Source organism: Neovison vison, chromosome 5 (assembly GCF_020171115.1).
Source record: "Neovison vison isolate M4711 chromosome 5, ASM_NN_V1, whole genome shotgun sequence".
Lineage (NCBI taxonomy): Eukaryota > Metazoa > Chordata > Mammalia > Carnivora > Mustelidae > Neogale > Neogale vison.
In genome coordinates, this window is record NC_058095.1 from 100482634 (window position 1) to 100499398 (window position 16765).

The window sequence follows — 16765 nt, forward strand, 5'->3', positions numbered from 1 at the left end:
TTTCAGCAGAAACAAAATTCTCCAGAATTATGTGTCAACGTGATGGTAAATACAATTGTCATGGGGTCACAAAGGGTTCATAGAAATGATCCAGAATACGCGGAGACTGATATATCTTGGATCTCCTCTCCTTTTTTTCCCAGCTTCCCGCTCCCTTTCCTTTCTCTCCCTGAACAGCCTGGGGTTAGGCACCCTTGGCTCCAGGCCGTGAGAAGCAGGCAAGAAGGTCCCCTTGGCTGGGATATGGTATCTGGCTGCACCGACGTGTTGGAGGTGAGGCTGGGGCAAATACAGACTTCGTTCCCAGTCCCCATGAGCTCCCCGGGAGGGCCGCCCCTGTGGTGGTTATGGTTGTTCAAAAAGAGAGAGCTGGTGGGGAAAGAGCCAGAGAATGAGATGGTCCAGTGTTCAGGATGTATTTGAATTGAATGACCTTCAAATTTATAATCCTCCCAGAACCTACTAAGTAGAATGGATAGGATTTTTGTTACCTGACTCTGGTCTTTATTTAGGGGATGATTTTCAATCCTGTGGAAGTACTATCCGCAACCAGAACACAGTTGGCAGAATAAGGAAAGCGGAGTAGAGGCTGGGCAGACAGGCAGGAGTTTAGTGTCCCGAGCAAAAAGAGGGGGCAGAGCCAATGGGATGAGCACACGGAGGCCTGAGTTGGCTCTGAACAGTAGGACAGGGTGGAATTCAACCCCACCATGAAGGAGCTTTGGCTAGAGACAGTGGCATCCAAAGAAAAGTCAAAGGTGTGTGGGTGGCTAAGTTGGTTAAGTGACTGCCTTTGGCTCAGGTCATAACGCTGGAGTCCCAAGACTGAGTCTGGTGTAGGGCTCCCTGCTCAGCAGGGAGTCTGCTTCTCCCTGAGACCCTCCCCGTGCTTATGGTCTCTCGCAAATAAATAAATAAGTAAAATCTTTAAAAAAAAATAGTCAAGTAGGCAAATGATTTTATTTGCATCCACTTGATAAAACAAAACCATGGCTTTAAACGATGTGTATTTTAGATTCAAAATCTCCATAAAGAACAGTGAGCAATAGGATAATGCTCTTCCTGAGATGCCAAAGAGGAACCTGGCAGTGTTGTCCTCAGGCAAGCTCTTCCTACTTCTCTTGGGCTGCATCCCTCTATCCGGGCTTCCCATTTGTGTGTGACTGCCTCCCACCTTCTAGGAGATGAGGGAGTATGGAGTCCTGTGCTACGGTTACTTAGGGTCAGAGGCACCGTGGGCTTGAATTGGGTCTGCCAAGTCAGACTGCAAATGTGTTCCCTTTGGGTCCTCTTCCACATCTTGAACAACAGAGAAATGACAGGAAAGATAGGGAGGAAGGCGGGCTGCTTAGGTTGCTGAGATGGTTCTTAGGCTCTAGACTCTACCAGAAGAAAGAGAAAGTTGAGTCCCAGAGTAGAAGGAATGCACATAGGTTCCCCTGCTTACTGGGAGGGAGGAACAAATGCCAGCACAGAAAGTGAATCTCATTACCCTGTAGACCTGCTCAGAGACTCTGTTACCTCTTCATTCCCTTTAGAATAATCCCAAACTTCCTGGCTCGAACTCAACACCTTATCATGAGTTTGTAATCCATCTTTGCCTTGCCTTTGTTGCCCTGTCTTCCACACACCATTTTAAAAACATGGCTGAATATCAGGATCATTTAGAGCTTTAAGAAAGTGCCTACTTCTGGGTGTAATAATGGTACTTATATTTAGAAATCCCTTCTATAGATATAAAGACTCAAATCTATCATGAAAGGATATGAAGTTGGAAATTTACTTTAAAATATTCTTGCAAAAATACTGTGAAGGGACAGCAGATATGAATGCATTCACTGTGAATCATTATGGAAGCTGGAGAGGGTGATAAGAATATTCTTTACATGATTCTGTGCACTTCTGTATGTGTTTGACATTTTCCAAAATAAAAAATGTTTTAACATATGATGAGAAAAAATTTCCAAATCCACACCAGGGCTTTGGTTCAGGGGACAGTGCCCACTGTTGTGCACTGCACGATTCTAGGGTGTGCTTCATAGCCTTCCAAGATTTATAGCATCATTATACAGCTTCTCCAGAAGATGGCAGTAACTTCTCTTGATAAAGGGGCTTCTTAAAATTCACACAAAGCCATCACTGGCCTGGAGGCAAGGTCAGTTCCCCAAATCTGAATCTGAAAATTTTAAGTCTGTTTGGACAATATGATGAACAAACAGGGTGGGGCCCAAGTGGACTACAGAGAATGGCCCACCTCAGTACTCACTCAGCCCTTCTGCTGGGCTGGGCTGCGCCCCCTGTGATGTTTCTCAGCACCACTGTAGCAATCCTGGCCTGCCCTGACAGGCCAAGTCCCACCACCTCCATCCTCATCTGAGCAAGAAAGCCCAGGAGGGACAATTTAGAGAATACAGGGATGCAGAGAATAAAACTCCTCCACAAATGCACAGCCCAGAAATAATCAAAGCTAACATTTCTTATATACCTTTCAGTTTTCTCCTTCACGTATGTTTTTAAACCTTTCACCCTTGGGCCGGCTGGGTGGCTCAGTCGTTAAGCCTCTACCTCCAGCTCAAGTCAGGGCCCCAGGGTCCTGGGATGAGCCCGCATAGGGCTCCCGCTCAGCCGTAAGCCTGCTTCTCCCTCCTCCACTCTCCCAGCTTGTGTTCCCTCTGGTTGTCTCCCTCTTTGTCAAATAAATAAATGAAATCTTAAAAACAAAATGTGTCTCTCTTCCCTCGCTAACAATTTAATTTTACTGCAGTTGCCAAGGAATCCTTTTAAAGTGAAAATTCAGATCTGTAAACTCCTGTGACCTGGTCCCTCTTCCCTCCTCTTCTACAACTTCCCCATTTTTTAATCCATTTTATTCCACTCACTCTGGCTTCCCTGGTGTTCTTACAATGTATATACCAGGCAGGCTTCAGGGCCTTTGCACCTGCTGCTCCCTCTGCTTTGAAAGCTCCCCCTCCATGTGACTAATTGCATTTTTCTTTCTGCTCAAATGTCACCTGGTTAGGAAAGCGTTTCCTGGCTATCCCACTTGACTTCCTAACAAGTTCTCCCCAATCTCTTCCCCTCCTGTGTTTTCCTCTAGACAAATCCTTAGAGATACATAACATTATTCCTTTTCTGTCTTTCCTTGGTTATGTGTAACCAATGAAAGCCTGTTATTGTTTGTTTTTGTTTGTTATGTTTCTTTGTCTCCAACTGCTGTCCCTAATGGTGGGACAGTTTGGCTAAGAATAGATTCTCAACAAAGATTTGTGAGATGAATGCCTATCTCTGAAATGTAAGTATCTCGATTGATTAACTCCAAATAAGTTAACTTATTCACTAATGATTGGAGGCATTTTGCTGCAAATTTATCCAGGCTGGTGTTCCAGGAAGCCATGCTGCTCAAAACCAAACAATCCAAGGGAGCACCTAAGAAGCAGTCCTCTGACTTCATAGAAGACCGACTGCTCTTCCTTTAAAAATATTCGATGCTAATTTTTCCCCATGCTTTATGGCATGGTTTATATCTCCTCTAAAAAAAAAAATCATTTTCTCAGTAAAGCACTTCCAAACAGCTTTCTGAAAAAACTGATGTCGCCTTGGGGAACCACATGAGGGTGGAGGGTCCTTCCAGTCACTGAGCACTTAGGTGGACCTCCTCATTTTCATAAAAGGCTGTCATTCCTAGCTCTTGTTCCTATGGTTTCTTAACCTGGGGATTAGCTCTCAGGCAGGAACACATAGAACTTCAACTCCCATGTCTGCATCAGCAGCCCCCTCAAAGAGCTACTTGCAGAAAGATTCTCAGGAGGCATTCAACAGTCCTTTCATGTTTGAATACTATCTTTGGACCAAGTGGCATCAGCAGAAGTCTCATATGCAGATCAGTCCAAAAAGCCCCTCAGCACACAGCCAGCCCCACAATATTATGTTGTCATATTCTGCCTTTAAATTTCACCTGAAGATTCTTATAAAAACCATTTGAAAGTAAAGTTCTAGTATCTGAGAAATGTATTTAAGAATTCAGTCAAAGGGAAAGTATTATTTCCTTTGAAGAATGGCCATGTTTCTTCCTTTGGGATAAAAATTACATTATAGTTGTGTTTCCATTTTTTGACCTCCCTGTCAGAAAACCTAGAGCACAATTTTAGTCACAGCCACAATGCTAACCTTTAGTTGCTTTCTCCTTCTTTGCTGCCCCCAACCCCCTGTTCCTGATTTTCTACTTTCCATTTATCATTTCACTGCAAAGTTTTCCTATAAGCCATCTCAAAGCCACTATGGGAAAAAACAAAAACAAGCCACTATACAAAAATACAGGATATAAATAAACAAATATCATCATTAGAACATCAATGAAGGGGCGTCTGGGTGGCTCACTCAGTCATTAAACATCTCCCTTCAACTCAGGTCATGAACCCAGCATCTTGGGATCCAGCCCTATATTGGGCTCCCTGCTCAGCGGGGAGCCTGCTTCTCCCTTGCAAGCTCCCTTGTGCGTTTCTAACCACTGGCTTAGGTTTTCTATGACAGAGACATTAAGGAAGTATGCTAGGAAGAATATTAGACTGTATCACCAGGTACAATCATGAATCTCCCCTGGAAATTTGACAGAAAAGATTTGTGTCTACCTTCCTACGGTGGTCTGAGGGCTGGATGTAAAGAGGAAAGATAAAATGACTCTAAAGCTCTGTACAACTATGATTCCATGGTCGTCTGACATAATAGTGGACAACCAGGTGTCAAACATTACCAGCTACTCTAATGTAAAGAAGATGATTTAAAGATACACAGTGAGGGCTCACATTCAGATGGGATTTTCTACCATTGATCACACCGATGAGAAAGGCTTCAAAGCTTCGTTGGCCAAACCTCAAGGAGGCCTGTGTCCATCTGGCTTCATAACAATCCTGAGCACAGGAGAACCCCAATCGCTACCAAAGGTTTCCCTACATAAATTGTCATGATTTTCACTACCTAGCTTCTAAGTCTCCAAAGGTCACTTCACCTGGTAGAATATAATCCCCCACCAGAATTCCTCCTCTGAAGTTTTCTTATTTAGCATCTTTAGGCAATTTGAAAATAATTCATGATACTTCTATTTAGTAATTTCATCCTGCTTTCACATTTATCCTCTTGTTTGTCTTACCACTTTTGTCTTAATACTTATCCTAATCCACCCTCTGAAAGATGATACGCTGACCCTAGAAGTAGAGAGACCATGACCTTGCAGCCTCAGGCCTCCTGCTGGCTCACCAGCCTGAGACCATCCTGCCAGGTTAGGTGGCCAACCCGTGGCTTGTTTCTCTCCCCACGTTTTAGCTCCAAAGTACATATACATGAATGACATATTTGCTTTTACCCTTTCCTATGTGTCTCCTGGTGTTTTCTATTGTTGAGTTTCTGTTTACATTAGAAAGAAGTCCGAGACAGAATCTGTTCCTGTTATTTGAAGGGTCTGTGAATCCATCTATAAGTACGCTTCGGGAGGAGGCCTGGAACGTTTCCCCAACTCGGTTGTTGAGTTCATAGTAGGCAACTGAGCACCAGTGCTGCGGCTCCTCGTAGCAAACTGGCCGGAAGTCTGGAAGGAAAAGAACCAGAGAGCACATCACTCCCATCATGTCTGGCTTCCCATCTCGTGATCTCACCTGGACAACATTCATGCTCTTAACCAGGAGAGGTGCTGCAAGACAAAGATGCTCTCTGTGATCTCTCCAAACCTGACCCCTGATGGAAGATCTGTGTGGGGAGCTCATCTTGTCACCACACGTGTGGCACAGAGGCCGCGATCCTTGTGACTCTCCCATGGTTAGAGCATTTGTACTCATATGTATTAGTACTGAGGGGGTCTGACAAACAACAGTATGAACAGATTAATGTAAATTCCATCACCCGGAGAGGAGCCAAGGGGACAGGTTGCCTCCTCTCTACATGTTAAAGATAACATATCACTGTCACTAAACTGAATAGCGTCCCAGTGACAAGAGTATCATTTTCCAAAAAACTAAGGCTGAAAAAATAATAGTTTGGATATGATGAAAGCCAAATCAAAAATACTGGACAGGACTTAAAATTACTTAAGAAAGAAAAAAAGAAAAACTACATAGAGTCACATTCTCCATTGTATATATATGGAGTACTTATACGGCATAAGGTATTTTTAAAGACAGCACATGTTTCATCAGGAAATCCATGAATGTTATGTTTTCACCTTAAAATTTTCAAAGTAATTAAATTGCCAGTAACCAACCAAAGTTCAGAGTTCTTTCTTTGCCACGCACACTCTGTCTTTTGACTGATTATATTCACTCTCTTTCCTTTGAATATCCTAGTAATTCTTGTACCTACAGTGTGTTCCTATGTGCACTGAAACATAAATTTATGAAACATAAGTTAGGGGGTTATTATTTGATTTACAAAAGAACCTATACTTATAATAAAAGACTTCACCCCTACAGACTTCAAATCGTACGCTCTGTTAGACCCTCTCTACTCAGGTGTGGTTCCTGAACGGTAGACTCTGCATCACCTGGGAACGTGTGAGGAATGTAGATTCTTGGATCCCACCCCAGATCTAAGGAACCAAAATCTGCCTTTGTGTAAGATCCCCATGTGGCTTACATGAACATTAAAACTGAGCAACATTTATTTACCTAGCCTATTTTAAGAAACAGATAAAATTCTGTAAAAACCCTATTTACATATTTATGTATATTTACATATTCGTGTACATTTACATATTTGTGTATATTTACATATTTATGTACAGCGTCACGCTAAGCTAAACCAAAGACACCACTACAAAACTATAGTATAAACACAACGGGGATAAAATTGTTAACTTAAACACCCATTTCTGTAATAAACATCAAGAACTACACGCGTCTGGGCACCTGGGTGGCTCAGTGGGTTAAGCCGCTGCCTTCGGCTCAGGTCATGATCTCGGGGTCCTGGGATCGAGTCCTGCATTGGGCTCTCTGCTCAGCAGGGAGCCTGTTTCCCTCTCTCTCTCTCTCTGCCTGCCTCTCCATCTACTTGTGATTTCTCTCTGTCAAATAAATAAATAAAATCTTAAAAAAAAAAAAATAAAATAATAAAAAATAAAAAAATAAAAAAAGAACTACACGCGTCTAAATGTTAGGTTAGAATAAAAAATTAACTTACTGTAGTAACCAGGATGACAAACTAGCATTCACTCTATGGTGATGAGGAATGCCAAAGTTAGAATGCAAAGGCCTGCTCTCTGCCTCTTCAAAGACATGTGAAATAGCAGGCTAGCATGGGGGTTTTTTTGTTTTTTTTGTTTTTTTAATTTTGTTTTGTTTTGGAGTAATAGGAAATGCTCTTGGGAAACAGCTACATTGAGCTGTTCATCTACAAATTTACCTTCATTAGGCACTGACAGCACTAAATGACTATCAGCTGTGGCATCCACGGGTCGGCCATTCTGGGTCCCTGATAAGGTGGAGGTGGTGTGTCAACTCAAAGAAAGCAGTGAAACTGATACATGACACTAAGACAGCTCCAGCCTTTCTCGCTGTGAAAGTCCTGGGCCCGGCGCATGGTCCTGCCGCTGCAGAGAGACCAGTCAGTCATCAGGCTATTCCGCAGGGACACTCGAAGGAATCTGTTGTCCTGACATCCTCACTAAACGGTCGATGAGTTTCCCCTCTGACTTGGGAGTTACCAAAAGAGTTGTAAGTTGTAGAGACTTCATAAGATTTTCAAATCAAGGAGCTATTCTCCCAGGGGCGCCTGGGTGGCTCAGTGGGTTAAGCCGCTGCCTTCGGCTCAGGTCATGATCTCAGGGTCCTGGGATCGAGTCCCGCATCGGGCTCTCTGCTCAGCAGGGAGCCTGCTTCCCTCTCTCTCTCTCTGCCTGCCTCTCCATCTACTTGTGATTTCTCTCTGTCAAATAAATAAATAAATAAATAAATAAATCTTTAAAAAAAAGGAGCTATTCTCCCAGCTTTCTCAATAGCATAGGGGTCTCTTGCCCGGCTTTCAAAACAGAAAGTTAAACCTTCTTTGAGCTTAGTTTTCCAATTCCTCTGTTGCCATGGACGGTACAATGACCGCAGGGATGCGTGGTCTCTGAGATAGTTCCAAATGTGCCTCCAAAATGCACAACAGTAGAAACCTGATTATAACCTTGTGCCCAAGGCATGCGGAGATGGGCTCCTCTCTCCAAGTATCAGTTCCTATAATCGGGCCGTGATCATGCTTAGGCAAATGCTGTGCATTCGGTAGATAAGATCTTAGGAGAAAGTAATTCACAACACAGTAAAAACTCCTACAGCAGAGGAAAACCTCTTTACTGAGAACCTCAGAATAACTGTTTCCTCCTGTATACATTCCTGATGTCACTTCGTAATCGCCTTGTTATGTTAGCAGTGGGTAGAGTTCGGTGGCCTAAAAAGTTGAATCAGTCTGCCTTTGTTGAAAACTGAATTTTGTCCACCCAAGCAGTTCCCACACTTAAGCATGCATCAAAGTCACCAGTGACACTTGTTAAAGATGCCGTGTCCTGGTCCCACCCTCAGAAATTGGGAGTCTGGAGATCAATGGCTGGATGCGGCCATGAACATTCCCCAGGCACTGTTGGCGATTCGAATGCAGACCACATCGTGCAACCACGGGTAAGACGTTTTCCTGTGGGAAAATAAACTCTGAGCCTGGTGAAAAAGTTATAGAGCAAGGGGGCTCTTCTGCAGGTCCCAGAGTACGTCTATCTGTAAAACTCAGGGACTGCACACAGTTACCGTATCGCCGTATCTGCCTCTAGGCATATGCCCACAGGGGCTGAAAACAGGGACTCAAGCAGATGCATGCCTGCTAGTGTTTGGAGCAGCATTAGTCACACCAGCCAAAAGGTGCAAATAGCCCAACTATCCATCAGTCATGTGGTGTACCTTTATTTTGGAATATTATTGTTTAATCACAAAAATGAAGTAAACGACACAGACTAGCAACATAGTTGAACTCTGAAAACACTATGCTAACTGAAATAAGCCAGACACAAAAAGACATATATTGTATGATTCCATTTCTTTGAGGTACCTAGAAAAAGCAAATTCACAGAGACAATAAGTGGGCTGGAGGTTGCCAGGGAAAGGAGGAAAGGGCAGGGGGAAGATCTGGGAGCTACTGCTAATAGGTACAGAGTTTCTGTTTAGATGGATGAAAAAATTTTGGAAATAGATGGTGGGAATGGTTGCACAGAATGGTGCATGTGCTTAATGCCACTGGATTGTACACTTAAAATGGATAAAATGTCCAAATTTATGAGATATGTATCTTCCCACAACTTTAAAAATTAAGAAGTGAAAACCACTACATTGCACACTTTAAGTATGTGAACTGTATGATGTATGAATTATATCTCAGTCAAGCTGGTAAAAAAAACAAGGTGCTGAACTATTAAATTTCAGGACCTCCTTTTAGTTTCACTTATCTATGGGTCTGTTTTGCAGGTTGTATTTTGTTGTTAATCGTTCAGAAAATAATTATTTTCTTTGAAATTAAAAGAGCCATTCCCTCCATGAAAATGAACCAGCTTCTGCAGAGGTGTTGGGGTCCGTCCTTCATGGGTGGGAAGAGGGGAAAAAATATCAACCTTTGAGTTTCACCAGTGCAAGAAGACAAGGTCAGCACAGGCAATCTTTACAGCACAGATATGTTTCAAGTAAACAGGTGTTCTGTGACATAATTATCCTCCTGTCCCTTAACCTTGGCTCTGTCCTCAAATTTCTTCTCTTCCTGTTGTATCCCTCTCTTGGTGAATCCAGCTCCTTGTAAGACAGCAACCATCTCCTCCCCACTGAGTGGATGACTCCTGAGCTCCTTCCCAGAGTCTCAGCCTTCACCCCCACATCAAGTTCTATTGAGTCTGTCTCCTCAAATTCATTGTCTTTTCCCCTCCCCACATCCCTTTCTTAGTTCAGGTCCTTATCATTATTTGTCCGGACTGTGACAGTCTCATTCCTTACTTACATGATTGTTCTCAATAGCTACTGCCTCCTGAAGGTCAGAGACTCTTGTCAGACTCAGTCGTCATTGTACCTCTCACAGTAGCACAGTGCCTGGCACTTAGTAGGTGCTCAGCTATTACTTACTGTCTCAGTAACATCAAGAGCTATAACCCTAGGCTCTGGCCCAGTTCCAAATGCCTGTGTGGTGATTTGTTTACTCTGCAATCAACTGATGAGCAAACACTGTGTTTTAGGACCTGCGCTACATATATAAAAGAGAAGATGACTGGCAGTTGAATTGGGGGGGAATATATAGTGAGGAATTATATAACGTAGTGTGATAAATGCAATAGTAGATGTGTATGAAAATAGTAGCTGTATTGCTGAGGGAGCAAAAGGCAGAACTGAATAACTCAGAAAGGAAGGGGCACCTCCTTTTCTGTCTTCCCACATTTTATAAGTTCTATGAGGACAGGGACATTTTTTACCCATCTTTGAATTCTCCTTCCAGCTCCCCAAGAAAATGCTTGTATATAATAAGTGTTCCATAAATATCCATTAAATAAAGGAATATATGAACACATGAATGAGGCAGATTGTAACATTTAGCGCCAGATGAGTTTAGGCTGGCCTCTAAGAATTTGTCGCTCAGGCTATGATTCATCTCACACTCAAGAGGTGCATATAAGGGCGCCTGGGTGGCTCAGTGGGTTAAGCCGCTGTCTTTGGCTCAGGTCATGATCTCAGGGTCCTGGGATCGAGTCCCGCGTCGGGCTCTCTGCTCAGCAGGGAGCCTGCTTCCTCCTCTCTCTCTCTGCCTGCCTCTCTGCCTACTTGTAATCTCTCTCTGTCAAATAAATAAATAAAATCTTTAAATAAATAAATAAATAAATAAAAAGAGGTGCATATAAATCTCTTCTTCATGATCTAACTTGGACCCACTTTATAGGAGCAGCGGCATGTGCAACTGTGGCAATGTGCTTGATTCTCCCTTTTGCACAGGATGTCCCTTCCATTGGCTTTTTCAGTTCAGCAAACGTTTACTGACTAGCATTTTGAAGACTGACTAGCTCTGTCTTCAAAATGCTGTGCTGGCTTCACACAGCACAAAAGGAGAAGCACAGGCTAGGTGGGGCCCAATTCTGCCCCGGGGACGTTAAGCATTCATCTTTTGGAGGCTGGGACTCCCTGTGTTTACTGAAAGAGACAGCCAAAGAAAAGGCCAAGCGTGGACCCCTCACGTTGCTTACCCTCAGGTCAAGTCTTTCTCCTTGGATTAGAGAAGTATTTTATCATCTTATTTCTGCTACCTTAAAAAAAATCCCTGGAAATGCCCAGAGATGCTGTTCAAATCCGTTTAGCATCTTCCAGGGGGTGAGAACCAGAAACCAGAGCAAAGATAGGTGTAGCTCCAGGATAACTGCTCCCAGCTGGCCCTGATCTTAGAGGTGGGCAGGTCCGAAGGCCCACAGGACATGGCCATGTAAACGGCAAAGCTCCATATGAAAGTGAGTAACAGTGACTGTAATTACGACGGTCCCACCATAAAAGATTGTTGGGTCAAACTCCACGTAGAGGGACAGCGTCTTTCACTGACCTGAGTGTTGATAGGGGCTCTCTGGCTCCGAGGGACTCTCTGGGGAGTGAGGGTAGCCAGCGGTGCACGGGGACTGTGTGAACACGTGCCCAGGTCCCGGAGAGGGAGGGAAGGCCGAGCAGGGAGGCTGCTGGAAAGAGTCCGGATAGGTGGCGTTGTGCGGCATGAGAGGCTCACTGTGGAGGGAGGCACTGCGGAACTTGGCCAGAAGGCTGAGCTGGGGGTTATATTCACTGTGCCTTGGCACGAGGACGGGAGGCAGCACTAGGATAAGAACGGAACCAGTGGATTAGAATTGAGCATTGGCTCCTCAACACAAAATCCAGTGGACGCTTGCTGTTTGTGCCTGCCCATTTTCTTCATGATAAAACTCTGTTTTCTGGGAACTGCCCACCCACCATTCTTTGTGCTTCTTGTAAAACTGTCAATTAAGGTTCCGTCGTTTCCCAGAAAGTGAGCTGGTGAAGCAAACTAAACACCAGTGTTTAGTACTTAAACACTCTTGCAAACTGAATATTAAACAGAGTATCACAGTAAAAAGTTTAGAGGAGAATCATTCTGAGGTCAGCACACTAAAGAGACTGCCTATTCATTCCTACCACAGAAATTACCAGAGCTGCCCTATTATCTGGCCTTCTGCAGTACTAATTGTTTGTATCTTCCTTTGATTCTGCCAATGAAGTGGTTTGGTTTTTTTAAAAGGCAAAATTGGTTTCTAAGTGATGCCCAGAATATTTTTCTTTCAGAGATCATGTTGAATTATTCAGACGGGCAGCCTAGTGCTGCTAAAGTTAAAAAAGAAAAGAAAAAATCTACTTGTCTTTATCAGAAAGCTCTTAAAGGTACCTAAAAATGAATAAGAAAAAGATAAACAGAGAGTAATACAAAGCGAATCAGTAAAAGATAAGCATCAATAAAAAAACTTATAAACAAAGCCCTATGTATGTTTTTTCTGGTTCCACATTAAAAAAAAAAAAAGTGGTTTTGATCCTGATTCTATACAAAAGTTAGGAATGCATGCAATTTTCAAGGGCAAGTATTATCCAGGTATTCCTAGTTCTTACTGACTTCTAAAGTGTCACAGTGCCTGGCAGAAAGAAGATAATCAATAAATGTGGTACAACCTGTGACCAAAGTAAGTTCCAGAAAGAGAAGCAGAGGAAGGAGGAAGTGGTCAAAGGCAATTCCAAAGCTCTTCTAAGGGAAAATATTCCTTACCCCTAGCGCCAAAATGGAAATCAATTGAAGAGCCAAAAATAAATAAGTAAATAAATAAACTACAATATAGATATCAGAGATTTAAAAAGAGGAAGAAAGAAGTTAATATAAATTAGCTAAATCCTCATCTTTTGTATTAGTCAATGAAATTACCTGAAGGTGAAAAGTTCAGAAACAGATATATAAGCATATTATATTAGGATTACCTCCATAATTTTTAGTAATTAATGTATAAACATATCGTCTACATGTAAAAATATATTATCTAGAGTTATCTCCATAATTTTTAGTAATAATGGAGGGAACAAGCAAAAGAACTAACCAAGAATGATTAAGAGAAGTTGTTTCTGGAGATGGATGGGGTAGCTCTTGTTTTTAATAATATTACTGATTTGTTACCACATGCAAGTATTGATAAAAACTTTGACAAAAAGTAAATGTTTTGGAATAAACAGATGACAACAATAGTGATAAAATAACAGTAAGACCAATCACAAAGTCTACCACTTCTCTGCTATCATACATTTATCTCTTTCCAAACAAGCAAGTTAGAAAATAAACACAAACAGGTAAATAAAGTTTTAAAACTAAACCACCCCAGGGGCACCTGGGTGGCTCAGTGGGTTAAGCCACGGCCTTCGGCTCAGGTCACGACCCCAGAGTCCTGGGATTGAGTCCTGCATCGGGCTCTCTGCTCAGTGGGGAGCCTGCTTCCTCCTCTCTCTCTCTGCCTGCCTTTCTGCCTACTTATGATCTCTGTCTGTCAAATAAATAAATAAATTCTTAAAAAAAAAAAAAAAAAAACTAAACCACCCCAGCTGAGGGTGGCAGAAAAACAAATGAAGTCTTCCCCTTTAAAAAGCCAGTGTATGTATCTATGTGTATAATGTATGACATTACAGAACCCTCCACATCATCATCTAAAAATGAGCTGGATGATAAGCCATCATTTCCTTTTATGTGTTCCATGAGACAAAAAGATGGGAACAAAAGATGGGAACAAAAAGATGACCTGCTTCATGAAAGCAGGGGGCTGACAGAGTCCATGGTATATGGCCCGAAACGGGGGGCCCAACAGAGTACATGGTATGTGATTTTTTCTGCAATGACACTTCATTACAATGCTAACAAGGCTCAAAACAAACACTCATTTTTCTTTTTTGGATGAAAAAGAATTGGAATAATCTCTGTAACTTCAGTTGTAGTGTAAAATATCTATACTGTATTCCTAACATTGTTAAATATAATGTCTCACACCATCTAGAGGCAGAAACTTCTATTTCCTCATGGGCCAAAGATCTGAGACACCAAAAAATAAAAAATAAAAAATAATTTTTTAAAAAAGGTTTGTTTTCCTTTTTTGAAACAAATGTCTTGATAATGTATTTTTTACCGTTCACCTAAAACCAAAGGCAGTGATTTCTGTACAGAAAACCAATGGTAATCATCCCAGCTGGCATTCAGCTTGACTGGCTAGTTTACCTTAGATATGCACTGGTCATATTTTTAAATATTTCCACTCAAAACATAGCTGTCTTAGTCCATCTGGACTGTTACAATAGAAATACCATACAGTGTGTGGCTTATAAACAATAGAAATATATTTCTCACAGTTTCTGAGGCTGGAAGTCCAAGATCAGGGTGCAGTATGGTCAGGTTCTGGGGAAAGCTCTCTTTGAGGCTACAGACTGGGACCTTTCGTGCCCTCACAGGGTGGAAAGGGATGAGGGATCTCTCTGGGGCCTCTTTGATAAAGACACTAACCCCATTTGTAAGGGTCTGTCTGCATGACTGAATCATTTCCCAAAGCGACTGCCCCCACCTCCTAGTACTATCACCTTAAGCATTAGGTTTTCAACATATGAAGGGAGGGGGTGCACAGAAATGTTCAATCCATAGCAATAGCTATTCCTAATTACTAAATTCTATTTCTAGATCATAACTGCTGCTTACAAATATGACATAGTAAGATTACAGACATTGGTTTCGGTTTTATATCACCTTTTTTTTTTTTTAAAGATTTTATTTATTTATTTGAGAGAGAGACAGTGAGAGAGAACATGAGCGAGGAGAAGGTCAGAGAGAGAAGCAGACTCCCTGTGGAGCTGGGAGCCCGATGCGGGACTTGATCCCGGGACTCCGGGATCATGACCTGAGCCGAGGGCAGTCGTCCAACCGATTGAGCCACCCAGGCGTCCCAACTACCTTTTAAATACAACACTGTCTTAACAACGAAGAACTTGAGGGAGAACAGTGGCAGGAGTTATTCCTGCCGCATATGGGGTGCAGAGCAGAGCTGAAAAAGATTTTGTATCTCCTTCAAAACTCATGTGGTTTTTATATGTGGGTATTTTATGTAGAGAAGAAATTATACTCCTGAAATAAGCTCCAGTTGCATGGCGTAAAATCATCACACACTACAAAAACACTGTTTGCCCAGAAGTTACTAGACACAAGCCGTGCAAAGTGAGATTTGGGGACTGGTAACACTTCACCAGCTGCTAGGTGCCAGTCAAGGAAAATACAGTATGGAGGTTGAGACTGAACTTATTAAAGTTAGCAATTTGACAGGGTAATTTTATACCTGTTGAAATGCAGATAGAAAATATTTTATTATAGTAAAAAAAAAAGCAAACCTACGCTTGCCTTTTTATTTTTGTCTTCTTAAAATTTCATTTGCCATGTAATTCGTTTGCATTACAAAAGTACTGATATTTGAAGGATTGAAAATTTAAAAATTAAAATAGATCCTTCAATACAGATAGTTAGAAAGAACTTACATAAATGATATAAAAGGTTGTGTGAGTAATAAGAAAATCAGAGTGCAGCCGTCAGTGTTCCTAAAATGGGGGAAGGTTGTCAAAAAAAAAAAGGAGATTTCAAATGCAAAAAAAATTAAGCTTTATGGTAACTAAGAACCCAGTAAACTTGCTGAATATTAGCACCCTCACTGTTCTCAAAATATTAACTTTAAACATGGCCAGAAAGTTAAGTACAAATTTGATTTTTCTAATAAAAAAACAAAAACAAAGTTAGGAATAAAAAAAATCCTGGATGGCTTAAATATTACCTTAAAATTAATACAATCTCGGGGCTCCTGGGTGGCTCAGTGGGTTAAGCCGCTGCCTTCGGCTCAGGTCATGATCTCAGGGTCCTGGGATCGAGTCCCACGTCAGGCTCTCTGCTCAGCAGGGGGCCTGCTTCCCTTCCCCTCTCTCTGCCTGCCTCTCTGCCTACTGTGATCTCTCTCTGTCAAATAAATAAATAAAATCTTTAAAAAAAAAATTAATACAATCTCCACCCATCTTTCATTTTGGAAACTAAAACCTAAAATATTATGATATGAAATCCATCTGCCATATGTAAATATATTCACATTACCATTTCTTAAAAGAACCTTACATAAACTAAAACACAAACTAAGCCTTTAAAATTAGGTGTTCTAGGGGTGCTTGGGTGGCACAGCTGGTTAAGTGTCTGACTCTTGCTTTCAGTTCAGGTCATGATCTCAAGATCGTGATCTCAGGATCCTGAGATCAAGCCCCACGTTGGACTCTGCACTCGGCTTGGGAGTCCGCTTAGGATTCTCTCTCTCACTGCCCCTCCCCTGCTCATTCTTATGCTCTCTCTCTCTCAAATAAATAAATCTTTTTTAAAAAGTTTAAAAATAAAATTAGGTTTTCTAGTATTCAAAAGGAAAGCCAGAGACATTTAACAAGATACTTCTTGCAACGTACATTTTACAACTACATTCCTCAGAAAGAGAGAAATGATTTCTTAATGAACATTTTTTCATTGGGTATATTCTAAATGCTTAATATAACTCAAATCTTTGAAACAAAAAAGGTATCAAACCATTGTCTTAAAGTTGGACCTGGAAGACTTTTTTTTTTAAAATATTTTATTTATTTATTTGACAGATAGAGATCACAAGTAGGCAGAGAGACAGGCAGAGAGAGAGAGGAAGAAAATCAGGCCC

At 41.8% G+C, this 16765-nt stretch overlaps 1 protein-coding gene across 1 annotated transcript in view; it reads right to left on the reverse strand.

Moving 5' to 3' along the window:
• Positions 1–16765, reverse strand: part of SMAD9 (SMAD family member 9) — a 64651-nt gene that overhangs the window by 9489 nt on the left and 38397 nt on the right. Inside the window, 4 exon segments of the mRNA XM_044249604.1 lie at positions 5360–5581; positions 7387–7455; positions 7458–7481; positions 11569–11832. Of these exon segments, the coding sequence (XP_044105539.1) occupies positions 5360–5581; positions 7387–7455; positions 7458–7481; positions 11569–11832 (579 nt within the window).